At 36.8% G+C, this 15,022-nt stretch overlaps 1 protein-coding gene across 1 annotated transcript; it reads left to right on the forward strand.

Moving 5' to 3' along the window:
- Positions 1 to 2,058: 2,058 nt before the first annotated feature.
- On the forward strand, positions 2,059 to 13,908 carry abhd11 (abhydrolase domain containing 11). The gene is made up of 7 exons (XM_038301340.1): positions 2,059 to 2,179; positions 3,678 to 3,822; positions 7,010 to 7,145; positions 7,440 to 7,613; positions 9,549 to 9,719; positions 9,795 to 9,976; positions 12,479 to 13,908. The coding sequence occupies exons 2-7, from the start codon at positions 3,707 to 3,709 to the stop codon at positions 12,612 to 12,614; spliced, it is 915 nt and encodes a 304-aa protein (XP_038157268.1). The 5' UTR covers positions 2,059 to 2,179; positions 3,678 to 3,706; the 3' UTR covers positions 12,615 to 13,908.
- The last annotated feature ends 1,114 nt before the right edge of the window (positions 13,909 to 15,022 follow it).

Raw genomic sequence — 15,022 nt, forward strand, 5'->3', positions numbered from 1 at the left:
TGTTAACACCGTTCATCCATGCATTTTCTCCAAACAAGCTGCCTGCTAAGCTGACCCTCTCAGCACAGCCCTTCCTCATTTGCAGAATGAGGCAGAAATGCAGAAAGAAAAGTCAAATCGACACGCAGAAATAAATAGCATTGAAGAATAAATAGGGTAAAATTACAAGGGAAGAATAAAACAGAAAAAAATATTATAACATGCACATTATTAAATACTTGAAAACATAAGTAATTAATAAATAAAGTTGAAGAACATAACGGGCAATACATAAATAAGGTCATTATTACAAAGGCGAATAAATTAAGTAGCCAATTAAAAGAGATGTCTCAGTGTATAATAAAATTTGTACCTACATTTATTTGTTTATTGTATTTTGGGGGGCAAATAATTGTATGCCCATTTTTTTATTGAGCATTTATTTATGCATTTATTTATAAATATGGTAGATCTGGTCCTCCATTGTACAGTAGAGGATTAGGGCACTGAAAAAATAAATAATTGATTTATTTTAGTTTAATATGGGAAAAAGTCAGAATTTTGACTTTAATCTCAGAATTCAGACCTTTTTTCTCAGAATTCTGACTTTAATATCAGAATTCTGACTTTTTTCTAAGAATTCTGACTTTAATCTCAGAATTCTGACCTTTTTTTTCAGATGTAAAAAATGTAAAAAAAAATGTAAAACAAAAAAATGTAAATGTAAATGTAAAAAATGTAAAAATAACCTTTTTCTCAGAATTCTGACTTTAATACCAGAATTCTGACTTTTTTTCTCAGAATTTTGACTTTAATCTCAGAATTTTTTTATCTTAACCTCTTACACCCTCAGGGGGTATAAATACATTTCTGCCTGACATAAACACACAAAAGTAAATCACTTATAGCCTCACAGCTATTAGATTTAAGAAGAAACTTTTGGTACCTCTGTAAAGGTAAGATGTCATAGAATGGTTTTCTGGTGTCAGCACCATTGTAGCTTTGACCCTGCCTGAAATATTAGGGACAAAATACAAAATATTTTGCATTTTTTGAACCTCACCAAAATTTTCTTTGAAATAAACATTGCAAAACACTACCAAAATATTATTTATAGCACAAAAAAGTAGTACAGACTTAAAAAATCTAAATGTTGTGTATTCTTTATTTTTTATTATTACTATTATTATTATTTTTATCTTTATTTTATTTATTTATTTATTTATTTATTTTTATCTCTGTAGCACTTTGAGATTAAATTGTAGTTTTAATTGTTGGTTTCAACTGTTGGTTTTTGGTGCTGCTCGGTGTAGGATGTATTGCTGTAAGCCCTACAGTTTGTTCTTTGTTTTTATTATTACTATTGTTATTATTTTTGTCTTTGTTTTTTTCTTCTTCTTTTGGTCTCTGTAGCACTTTGAGATTTCTTTGAAATGTAAGGTGCGTTACAAATAAAATCTATTATTATTATCATTATTATTAAAAATATACCAAATTTGGACTCAATCAGATGAATCATATTTATTTTAGAATGGTATTAGTGAGAAATTTCTTAGGCGGAGAGGCCATTTTGGCACATTTATCCAAAAATGTCACCAAACTGTGCCAAATGTGTTTTATACATCAATACTGGGGGTTTGTTAAAATTACGAGGTCACGTAGCAGCTGGACCCACCGGTGGGTCCGTAGGGTTCTAGGGGTTAATGTAGATGGGCACCATGAAGCAAGAGATGTGGGAGCACACAGCTTCACTGACAAAGATGTGAGTTGTTTGGGAGGGCCAGTAACGCATTGGGCGCCTTTTTATGTGCCCGAGGGGTCCCCGGTGATGCTATTTCATTCATGGAAGAGCAGAAGGTGATTAAAACAAGAGAGATAATTTAGTCTCTCAAGTCAGAATTGTGGCTTTTTTGTCATATTATACCAAATTAAAATTTTCAAATCAGTTAACTTTTTTAACATTTTTTCAGTGGCCCTAATCTTTTTCCGTACTATAGCGTGCCTGTCTGAAAGATTAAACCCAGGGTATTTAATTTAAACCACGCCCCTCCTCCCTACGTCACGCTGCGTCGTGACGCAGCGTCAGTTGTTGACAGGGTGAAGGGGGGGTGTCCGCTGGTGTCGACCTCCGACAGCTCTGAATGTTCTCTCGGCTCTGTCCTGTCACTGGGGCCGCTCTCTAAGGCACATGGTGTTAGTGGACCGTTCAGTAAGGTCTAGGATTGCATGTGGATGGTCGTTTGGTGCATGGCGCGTGTTTTGAAGCTGCTTATGGAGAAATGTCTTGGGCCGTGAGTAGTGAGGAAACAGGAAGCGATTCTTGTGGGATGGAAGAGGGAAATAGTGACAATGAAGGTTGGAAGATAGCAACATCAAAAAATGAGAAAAAGCGGAAAAAACAGAGATCAGTTCAAGGGGAATCTAGTTCAGAACAATCCAGTGATGATCATTCCATACATTCCACAGCACAACAAAATGAATTCAAAGTCATATTCAAAGTCGTTAATCAGGCAGACTCTTTTACAAATTGGAATCCGGTTCACTTAACAAAAACCATCAATAAACTTGTCGGAGAAGTCAAAGGTGCCAGAATTCTGTACAGTGGAGACCTGCTAATTAACTGCAGAGACAGCGCCCAGCAAGGCAAAGCAATACGTATCAACAAAATTGACGGGATAAGAGTTCAGTGCAGCTTAATGGAGAACAAAAAGATCAGCAGGGGAGTCATTGGAGGAGTTCCTCTAAAAATTTCTGAAAAAGAGATTCTGGAAAACATAAGCGGTGCAAAAGTAAAAGAAGTAAAACGGTTAAAAACAACAAGAAACGGAGAAAGATCTGACAGTTTATCTGTGCTAATTAAATTCGAAGTAGAGCAATTACCAAGCAAAGTATTCATCGGTTACATAAGCTATAATGTCAAAATCTACAATCCTCCACCATTGAGATGTTTCAAATGCCAAAAATTCGGTCACATTGCAGCAGTTTGTAAAGGGAAACAGAGGTGTGGAAGGTGTGCAGGAGAACATGAGTACGGAAAATGTGGAAAAGAAGCTAAAATAAAATGCTGTAATTGTGGTGGAGAACATACTGCTGCCTATCGCGGCTGTGAAGCAAGCAAAAGGTCTGAGGAAATAAAAAAAATGAAATTTGAGCTCGGAATAACCTACGCTGAAGCTGCAAAAAGGATCCCATCTCAGTCAGAAAAACCCAAACCTACAGTTCAACACACGGCAAATTCCAAACCTCTAGAGAAATCTCTAAAAATTGATGAAGACTCACTTATTGTTAAAAAGACAAATTTTGTTCTTTTCATGGTAGAAGTGATTAATTGTACTGCACAGACAACAACAAAAACGGAAAAATTCAAAATAATAGTGAAGGCTGCAGAAAAATATCTGGACATTAAAGATTTGAACTGGGAGATGGTTGGAAGTATGATGGGAGGACCGATGGGACCATCAGAAACTGTCAGAGTTAAGATGACCTAGAGTAAATTAAAATTATATGGGCAAATGTGATTTAGTATTATGTTGGTTTAAGTTACACAGGTTTTTTTTTTTTTTTTTTTTTTTTTTTTTTTGGGGGGGGGGGGGTGAATCGTTTCCTGTTTTCTTGCTTTACTCCATATCAGTTGGTGGCGGTAATGCACAATTCACAAGTCTGCCAACCGCCATAAAATCCCATAAGAAGAAGAAGAAGACCGTTCAGTAACCGAACATATGCTGCCATGATTGCTTTGTGTCGCCTGGTTAACAGAGGGCTGCTGAGCAGCCGGCCGTCGTGCCGTCTTTTCGCCGGACAGGTGGATGCGTCTCCCCCGGTCCGGACAGCCAGCTCATCCAGGTATCCCCGCTAGCTTCCAGGCTAACCGGTGTCCTCCAGCAGCACAGGGGTGCTGGTGTTACCGCGGTGGCTCTGCTGTTTATATTGACTTAAACTGCTCGGTTATTCAACCTATACCGTCTGTCACCTTGTGGTATTTTTAAAGCATTAAATCTACGGTCCCTCTTTTTTTAGCCTTTTACGGTTATATTAGCATATTTAACCCTAGCCTGGTCATTTATAACGGTTTCCAAGCTAAAGCTAGCTATAAATATAAATATAAAGATCAGAATTTCTAAAAAAAAAAAAAAAAAATCTCCTTTATGCTAATGTTCATGTAAACCAAGTTAGCATCCTTGCTACATTACATGGTGTTACATATTCTTTTAAAGGGCACATGTATATTTGTTTATATTTTTAATTTATTATATGAAATCTATCAGAAATCATCATGTTCTGAATTCTGTTACTTTATTCGGAAATAAAAATTAAGATAAACGAGGCTTAGAGTCATAAGCTAGTCACTCCTGCTAAATTTGGCCTCTTTTTATCAGTGTTCTGTGATTTTATATTTTTTGTGTCTCTTTCTTGTGGAAAGAAAATATATCACTGAAGTAACTGATTTGGTTACATATTATATGTAGCTGAATAGTGAAGCATGAACCACTTTAACCCTTTATAGGCACTCAGTGAAATACTTTCAATAATTTAGATCCAAGACAAGACTTTATTACCTTTGTAACACTGAAAAAATATATCAAATATATTTTGATGGCAATAATTAATGTCAATGTAATAGACTTAGATTTTATTTTGTCATTTTGTATACACCAGTGTTAACAAAAAGAAATTTCATTAAGAACAGCTCTCTAGAATATTTCATTTTTTAAAGTGCAGCCTTGATAATAACAATAATAACAAAGAAACGCCAACTTGCCCGAATATATTAAGAAAATTAACAAAAGACAACACACAAACACTCTGAGGGTAAAAGAATAATTTCTTTGGTACAACATAACCTTAGAGGCATTAATGCTGATACTGGCGCTTACATGTTTTTAGTTTATAAACCTATATATAATTGTTAACTAGGCTTATTAACTTTTCAATCAGCTTTTTACCTTTTTTCTTGCCTTTTTATTTTATTTTAATATACAGTAGGTAATATATATCATTCAAGGGCTCATCTAACTGGTCAAATGCCAAAATAAGGTGTACAGCCATGTAGCAGTATCTTTGCTGAATGTTTGGATATAGATATTATGCTTCTAGACCTCACTTAGGGGAGGTTGTGATCAGAAGCGTTAACTCACCCTATAAAGGGTTAACAGTCCCTCTACAAAACACAGAGCACAGTTTCTGGGAAATAATCAGAATTGACCCAGTTATAAGGTCGCATTCTTGGACCTATTTGTTTTTAGTAACAGCAGGGTTCCTTCTAGACACGAACCGGTGGGAGATTCTGACAGTGGAAACGCGTGGAGAGAAAAATACTGGATTTATGCCAAAATAGTTTGATAGATCTCTCGCTCTAGCATTTTCAAAGTAGGTTTTGCTTTTATATTATTAAACTGATTAGTAAAATATAACATTTTTAGGATTGAATGCTTAAGTTTGATACATTTTTCATATGAAATACTAATAGTGTCATGACAGGTCAGAGCCTCGTTTTTAATTATTTGATTGATTGTCTTTGTTTATCTCACAGTGGAGAAATTTACTCGTTACATCAGCTCAAATATTCAAATAGAGAAGAAGAAGGTGCCAAAAGAAGAAAAAGGTGCATGGGATATATACAGTATATACATTGCGTCTATATATATATATATTTGGGTTTTTTTATAGCAGGATTATTATACAGGGTTATTATTATATCATTGTACAGGGTATTTATTAGTGTTGCACCGATACCAGTATCGGGCCTCCATTCAGCACTTAAATGGTGGTATCGGTGAGTACTAACATATAGGGCACAGATACAATTTTGAGAGCCAAAAGTTTATTCAGCTATTGTCACCCATTCCAGGTAGGCAATAAAAAGTTCTACTGGATTCACTTTGTATTAGTCTTTTTCCTGCTTCACAAAGGTAGGCAGCAGCTTGACAAAGCCATGATGGCAATTATTTTACATCCAAGTAGTATGCAGTTCTTCATATATACACAAAGTCATCAATTTCAAACAGATGGTATCGGTATCCGCCAATACTGCACAGCCCGGTATTGGTATCAGGGCCAAAAAATGGCATCGCTGCAACACTAGTATTTAAATGGATATTTATATATATATAGGTATTGCACTGTGTCAAATATAAAGAAACATGTCATTGCATAGGGTATCAAATAGTAAATCACACATTATACATTGCCCTATTATTGCCGTTGTAGTGTCGCATTGTAGAGTGCTGGCAGCATTGTAGTGCTTGTTTTTACAAACAGCGTTTAAAAGTCTTTTACTAAAAGAGCTGCTCAGCTTCTCTACAGAAGCGGAGGGTTGAAGGTGTTGTCCATGATGGATGTAAGCTTGGATAGCACCCTCCTCTCAGCCACTTCCTCCACTGAGTGCAGCCGGGGACAGAAACAGCCCTTCTCACTAGTTTGTTCAGTGTCTTTCTGTCCCGCTCTGCGCTGCCAGGGGACCAGCAGATGACAGCGTAAAGGACGGCTGATATTAGTCTTCTCACTTTATAACACCTTCTGTTGCCGTTTCCTTTCAAGTTAGAGAAGATTATATATATGTTAGGACTAAAACAATTAATCAGATTATTTGTGATTAATCGATTCTTGAAATAATCGTCAACTAATTTAGAAATCAGTTAATCGTCAACTGGAGTGTAGAGACTCAAAAAACGTGGTTTAAGCTGACAGTGACAAAATTGTAAAAAATTGTAAAAATATATATATATTTTACATTTTGAATTTAAGATAAAATGTGTCAATATGCACCATCCAGAATTCCTCAACTGGAAACGTTTAAGTTTCACCTGGTTTAATTTTGTAACAAATCTTCTTTAAGGAACCTTTAGCTATCCGTTTATTAATCGGAAAAATAATCAGCAGATTAATCGATCTGCAAAATAATCATTAGCTGCAGCCCTAATATATGTTTATATATGTTTCTGAAATGAGTTGAATTTAAAATGCCATTTTTAAGTTTTCTTTCAAGGATTTGTGGCCTCTTCAACTTAAGCTTGTTTTTCTTTCCTTTCAGTCCTGTCAACTTGACCTACGATGTCTTTGACGGTAAGGGGGAGAGCACGCCTCTGGTGTTTTTGCACGGCCTCTTCGGCAGTAAATCCAACTTCCATTCAATAGCCAAGTCCTTGGTGCAACGCACCGGCCGAAAGGTAAAGCACCGCTGAAGATTTCTCACTTGTTTATTGTGTCTGAAACAGTTCATCATTGTTCGCTTGCATTTGTTCACAGCAGTCTGTCAATAGCCCTTTGTAGAAAAAAAAAGAAACGGTTACTTGATAAGAGCCTTTAAGCTGATAAACGATACCTGTCTGGCACGACTTGAATAAATTTGTCACAACGTCTCCATTGTTTGTGACGTCAGGCTTTGGCTGAGCTGAGAAGATTCGCTCTGCTGCTTCCTTTTCCTCCATTCCAAGTGTCTTACCTGTCCTTTGTCCAGTCAGGTGTTGACTGTAGATGCTCGTAACCACGGAAACAGCCCCCACACCCCTGAGCTGACCTACGAAGCGATGGTCGCTGATTTGAAACACCTCCTCGGCCAGCTGCACATCGAGAAGTGCGTCCTCGTCGGCCACAGCATGGGGGGAAAAACCGCCATGACAACAGCTCTGACACAGGTGGGCGATTCCTTAATGTCAGCCTGGAGTCACTATGATGGTATATTTAATGAGGTGGAGAGTTTTCCTCACTTTACAGTCCTGCCATCTTTGCTAACCTTTATAACACGCCTATAATTTTGAAACCGGAACATTTTTACATGACTTGATGATTCTGGCATTTTTACATCAAAGTTTACTTTTGAATTAACTTTAATGTTTCTTTTTGACTTAAGATTAGATTAGATTAGATGAGCTTTATTGATCTCACAGCGGAGAAATTCACTGGTCACATATTGGCATAGTGCTGAAAGAAGATGCAAACAAGGAGGAAAAGGTGCATTAGGAATAAAAAAATAAAAATACAAGGGAGTAACACAGAGATTTGAGGTGACATAGGTACAATCAGGATGGCTTATATACAGGTGGATTGACTTTTATGACTTTTAATACTTCATTTAGTTGTTGTTTTTGTTAAAAATATATTTTTGGCTCCAATAAATCATCATTAGTAAAGCTGGTTAGAAGGCTGGAGTTTGTTTAATGAGAACATTGCATTAAGGAAAAACAGACAAGCAAAGCCTCAGATTAATTGAGAGCTGTAGCTTAATGTCTAGAAGAACAAAACCTGTTGAAGTTCTTAATCAAATTACAATTAGTAATATGAAAACACTGTCAGATAGTTTTCATTTCGATGGCCGATTATTCATACACCCTGAAGTTTAACGCTCCTTCAATTAGAGAAAGGACCATTTTAAAAGCAGTTTAGTTAAATAAATATGATCATAAACGAGTAATAATCAGAGTATAGAATTTAGCCAGAAGGAAAAACTATAACTACCATATTTTCTGGACTACAAGGAGCACCTGAATATTAGACGCACAAGCTAAAATTAGAGGAAAATCCTGTTTTCTTCATACATTACCCACACCTGACTAAAAGCCGCAGGTGTTTTAATGTTTAATTACCATATCTAAGAGAATAAGCACAAAGGGGATTTATAGGAAAGAGGAGGCTTTTTGGGAACACATCCCTTTTATTAATAGTTTAAAAAACAAGCTACCACTACATATTTGCATAACTTTTTACGTATATGTCTAACTACCAGTAATTGCGAGTACTTTGCTGTTTAAACGGGTAAATTTACTGTGTAAAAACAAAATACAGCACACATGAAAAAAAATACATGCTATTAGAATCCACTGGCTGACTGAGGCAAAACTTGCTTTTCACATGCGACCAGTTTTGGTGAGTGATTTATCGCCACTCGTCATCCACGCCTCTCACTGAACGCGTAGTGATACGTTGAACGCACTATTCACGCTGATGTGGCTGCAGTTGGTTCTTTTTTGTGCTAAATTGTACAGCACTACTTTGCCTGGCGGTAGGACATGTAACCAACATACCGCTCCTTTCTATAGATACTGTGTGTCTGATCACATGCCCTTCCGCCAGGAAAAGTAGTGCCGTACAACAGCGGAACAAACCAAAACAAATCCTCCTACGTTATCACAACAATCGTTGTTCATAGAAAAGCAGCACCGGATTCTAAGACACAGGGTTCAAAGCTTGTAAAAAAAGTAGCGGCTTATCATCAGAATATTACGGTAATTATTCTTAACACACTCATCTTAATAAACAAAATTTACAGAGAGGTTAACCCTTTAGCATCAGTGTCAATTTCATTATTCTACTAAAGACGCTAGACTCATTTCCTATCTTTTTTTATGGCCTTTTGAGTCTTTCAGAGAGAGTTGTGTCTGATTATGATGCATTCACTGACCAGAAATAACTTCTCATAGAAGTATTACTAATTAAAACCTACAACAGTAACGAGCTCTCTTCGATCAAAGTTGAAATTTAGAGCTTTAAGACTATTTTTCTAATATAACTGGGTCTTGAACTTGGTTTATTTCCCCTTTACCACTTTGTTCTGTCTTTCCTTTTGTCTGTAGCCGAGTTTAGTGGAGCGGTTGGTGGTCGTGGACATCAGTCCAGCCCAGACCACCACACGTACCAACTTCCGCTACTATATCCAGGCTATGCAGGAGATGAAGATCTCCACCGACATCCCCAGGTCCACTGCCAGACGGATGGCTGAGGATCAGCTCCGAAGTTTAGTGAAGGTTAGGACTACTTTTATTGAACTTTCTTCAGTATTTGGAATATGTTGAAACTGTAAGCTGGCGGTCCTCCTCTAGGAGCACTCTGTGCGTCAGTTCCTGCTGACCAACTTGGTGGAGGAGAACGGACATTACTCCTGGAGGGTCAACCTGGAGGCCATTGCTGCTCACCTTGATGAAATCATGAGTTTCCCCAGCCTTGACTCTGTCTATGAGGGACCAACGCTGTTTCTGGGTGGGGCCAGCTCTGCTTATATCAGGTAGAAAACATGACATGTTTATGTTTTAGATTGTTAAACCTCAGGATTTTAGAATGCGTAATCATGCCTCATGGGGGAGTTTAAGCTTGTTATGAGAGGAAATTTGCTGCAGTGACCATAGCTATATCCCCAATGCTACAGATATAAATCAAGCCTTAGAATAAATATATAAATATTTAATTTCAGTAACATCTCACTCTACAGTTCAAGATTACTTAGTAAATGGCGGCAAGTAGATAACTACTTAAAGTTTCTCTTAGAAACCTGCAGCAACAGACATTCATTTTAAGGATATTTGCACTTCCCCAGGAAAGAAAATGAATAAACATGGAGTGCAGTGTTATACTTTAGTAATACACAGTTAGCATTTTGCTCCTTAAAATGAAATAAGACCTAATTAATTTTAGCTAGTGTTTCAAATGTTTCCTGTTGATTATTGGCCCTGCAGAGGTCTAACACAGATCTGCTCTTCATATGTGTAAGCTTGGGTTAATTTATCATACTTCCAAAATTCCTGGAATTATAATCATAACTTTGATTTATCCAGGATATATTTTTTTTAACTTTTGTTTAGATCATTAGCAAAACTCGAATAAAAAAAACAAAACAACAAAAACTCATCCAAAAACATGAGAAAAGTCAAAATACCAACTCTTTGAGCTTCCTTTGCCATTGCTTTTGCTGAAAATACTATATTATATAAAATGATATAACATTTTATATTTTTATCTCGATATTGTACTGATGCATATTTAATTAATAGTTTAGGTATTACAGTAAGCTTGTAACATTACTCGATAAAATGTAAAGTAGCCTTTGTGGGATTCTCATCTTATGGTCCTTTTGAGTAAAATCAAATGTTTTTATTATGTATTTAAACAAAGCCATATAGCATGAAAACCAAAATTACATTACATCTGCTATTGGTCCTTATTTTGATAATTACTGTCATAGTTGTTTAAATGCTACTCTAGTCATCCGTTCTGACTAGGCTTGAGTATTGGCATGGGTGTTGTGATACGATACTTGGGTCACGATATTCAATATTATCTAAATATTGCAACATTACCATATATTGTAATATTTTACCCAGCTATCATAAGAAAAGTAAGTGCTGTATATGTTGACAGAATCTATGTAGTTTGGGGTTTGAGTCGGTTCACGTGTTTCACTGCGATTGCCTCAACTAAATAGATGGTGATGTGCTGTACTGTATAAACTCTCCCAAGAGCCATCTACCAGAGCGGCGGTGCAGAGGTAGTCAATTTTTCCCTCATTGTTTGAGGTAAAAATGTTTTTTTCTGAAAATTGATATTAGAAACTGAAAGATCGATATCGGGGCTCGATGTTAACCATTGCCCGATCTCCCGGGGCAAGTAGTTTTTATTGTCGGGAGAGTACAAATTACATTGCATTTGCCCGCCGGGCAAGTGCAATGATCGCAAAAAAAATTATTTATCACTCAAAATTACTTTAAAATCACCGACATTCGCTGAAAACGACCCACAAGCGTTCCCGGCGCCATCTTTGTTGTTTTGAAAAAGCCGCGTGATTTTCCACTAGATGGCGTGATTCAGCTCTTGGGGAGAGAATTCTGCAGCGCAGCCGCTGGATGATGAATTTAATCTATACTATAATACACGCTAGATTAAAAATGATCAGTCAGGGATTAGGAAAATAATAATAATAATAATATAATGCGCACAGTGTAAATATTTCTATCATAAGGCAGTCTTCTGTACAGTGATGCAGGTCATACATTAAAAATTTCCATTAAATTTTTTTCTCTTAGACATTGGAGTGGTGCATTTAAATGTTATAGAGCTAAACATGTTAAATTGGTGAGTAGTAGTAGTGTAAGTTTTTATTTTAACCTGTCAAGTTTTTTTATTTTTTTTATTTTAACATTACAATTTATATTTTTCCAACCACATAACAGTTTAAAGCAAAGTTTAGTTTGAAAAGAATGTACAGGAAGGATTGATAAGCATGTTAACACGGTAATTTAGGCTTATTTTTCCTTATCTGAAGAAATCCAGGAACCTGGAAACTTACTGAATTACAAAAAAACATTTAAAAACAAACATGTTTCGTTGATATATATACAAAAATGAATATTAGGAACTATATTTATCTCACATTATACTGGGCAAGTAAAAATTGTTTTTGGGCAAATGAAATGTGAAAGTCACTTGCCCTTTGGGCAAGTGGTAAAAATCCTTAACGTCAACCCCTGGATATTATATTGAGCAGCTGAATATCACTATATATTTCCAAATCTGTTTTTTTTTTTTTACCACACCCCTAGTTCTGACGGCTTAGAAAATGTGTGGTGACTCCGGCAGGTTCTCTTATGAACTTATGACGGACTAATCTTTTGTTTTCATGCTGCAGCCGTTCCTAACTGAGCTACACTCCTGGTGAACATCCAATGTTTAGCCTATTGACAGGATCCCATCTGGTTTTGTATCTCATCCCTCTCTCTTTGCATCTACATCCCAGCTCTGACGATTACCCAGAAATCCAAAGGCTGTTCCCCAACGCCGACATCCAGTACATCCCAGATGCTAGCCACTGGATCCACGCAGACAAGCCTCTAGATTTCATCAGCTCCATCATCTCCTTCCTCCAGTCTTAGCTGCCTCCAAGCCAAGCCTGCAGACTTTCCTTGTTAACGCTCAGCCCTTCTGAGCGCGGAGTGGAGTCCATAACGATCCTAACGTTCGCCAACGCAGGACCAAACCCACTCTCCTGCTGCAGCCAGTTTTACCTTTTTAACTCTATCAGTGGTTGTAGTGTAGATTATTTTAATTTATTCTCCCAGACACTTAGTGGTTGTAGATTCTTCAGCTTGTTGACATGTTTGAGTTGATTTTTAGTTTAGCATCATGGGGCTATTTTCGGAGGTAATGTACTAATCCAAAGAAACTCTCCTTTGCACTGTACTGTCTTTGTGTTTGGATACAGTAGATCTCAAAACATACACAACCCTGTTAGAAAGCCATAAGATAATGAATTGTATGATGCATCCAGTAAAAGAATCCCTATTCAGAGGATAAAAAAAAATGTTTCTAAAAAAAAATTGAAGCAGCTTTCAATTTTATTTTAGCTTTTAATCCACTTCAGTAACAGTCTGCCTAAACCACTTCCTGACATGAAAATATTTTCCCAATTTTGTTTTACAAAACGTCCTCCTTGAGTTTACGTATCTCATTTACAGCTCGCTGTTTTTAGATGACTCCACATATTTTAAAAGCCAAAATCCCGTTTTTCAACCATTTGAAGTCATATTTTTGGACCCAGTGTAACACTTAGGCTTTAATCCCTCCATAATCGTATCAATCTGAAGAGAAGTAGCACCCACAGCATGACACAGCCACTGCCGTGTTTCACTGTAGTCATGTTGCTTTGTGCCAAATTCATCTATGAAATTCTGGCCTAAAGTTTATTTTTTTGTTTTGTTTTTGTTTGGAATCTTTAAACCACAGAACATTTTATCAGAAGATATTTCTTTTTTTTGTTTTTTTTTTCCCCAACTATCATCCTTGGCCCAGACATACAGGGGATGCAGTGTTTGTCAGAAATGTAGTTCTGCTGTTAGACTCTTGGCAGCCTCATGCATGTTTAAGTTTCCAGTTTGTGTTTTTGAAGAGAAATGTTGTATCGTCTCTGTTATCTGTCGCCTCCTCCCTTTGCCTCACTACAAAAGCTACAGCTTAGCATTTTTGTTTTTCTACAAGGAAAGATCTTACCAACCTTTCTGAACTTTATCTTCCTGACTAGAAACAGTTCTGTTCGCTAATGGAGGCAACTGTAACAGAACCCAAAGTAGGGCAGCCGAGCTGTAGTTCAGGTTTACTGGTTTTACTGTTATTGATGAGCTAAAGTGGACTGAATGTTTAAATCTAATTAAAATGTTTCAAAGGGTTCAATAGTATGCACACTGTAGTATTATTACATTATTATTCAAATATTGCATTAAAAAGTGTAGAAAGTGAAGATGGATTTTAACAGAGGGGTGTACAGTTCTGAGAGCCACTGTATTTATATCAGGATTGTAGAAAAAAGTAAAAAAGTTTATATCTAAGGAGGCAATGGGGTCAGAAATGTAAGTTTGCGGTGGGATATTATTTAACGGTCTGTAACAGTTTTATTCAGAAAGTTTGTGCTCAGTTGAAAGTTGGTCAGTTTGTCGTTAAGGCAATCCCTACTGATTATATTATGCTGGTTATATTTTTATGCCAACATGTTTATGTACAGGATTTGAAGCGGATATTTTCCAATGCAGTATTAACTCTTAACTGTTCCCTGATCCTCTCAGGATACAAGCAGAAACACTCGGTCTTACATACATTCATGTTTGGTTTGTGTCTGGCAGCAAGCCGTGGTAACGTCGTGTCTTTGTACATGTTGAGTCCTATCAGTGTTTTTTCCCTATTTACCTGTGTATTCCAGCTATATTTAAGAATAAGGCACACAGCTTTGTGAGTATATCACAGATATATGCTGCAGCAAAGTATCTAAGTACCCAATCATAGTGGTGTTGATATATTTTCGGTCTCCTTGGGGTCGGTGACTTTGGTCCAGTAGTGAAACTGCCACGTGTGAATAAGCAGGGTGTTTTTTGTCCGTGTGCCTCTTTTGTCCAGAGGTCTTTTATTTCTGTAAATCTTTAATAAGAAAAGTTGAATCTATGATGTCCTGTAGACTTTTAGATGGCAGCTGGGTTGCCAGATCTGTATGAATTAACATTTAAAGCACTAAATGTTTACTACAATCAATGTTTTATGTTTTGAGTATAGAACAAGGGGGGGAAAAAAGGCCTTTAGTGGTCAAATTATATTCGGTAAAATTATTTTATTACAGCTCAGCCCTTAAATGCTCCTCCTGCGGGACGGATTAGCGTGAGGCACATTTCATAAGATTGTCTGGGGAGGGGTGGAGCATGTAATGTTTGAAGGCAGGTTTTGTTTGAAGACTGTAATGATCTGTTCAGTACTGTAGTTCTCTGACACTAAGAGCATGCCTTTTTCCTCTGGTTTCCAG

Source organism: Cyprinodon tularosa, unplaced genomic scaffold (assembly GCF_016077235.1).
Source record: "Cyprinodon tularosa strain WSP-4 unplaced genomic scaffold, ASM1607723v1 ctg466, whole genome shotgun sequence".
Classification (NCBI taxonomy): Eukaryota; Metazoa; Chordata; class Actinopteri; order Cyprinodontiformes; family Cyprinodontidae; genus Cyprinodon; species Cyprinodon tularosa.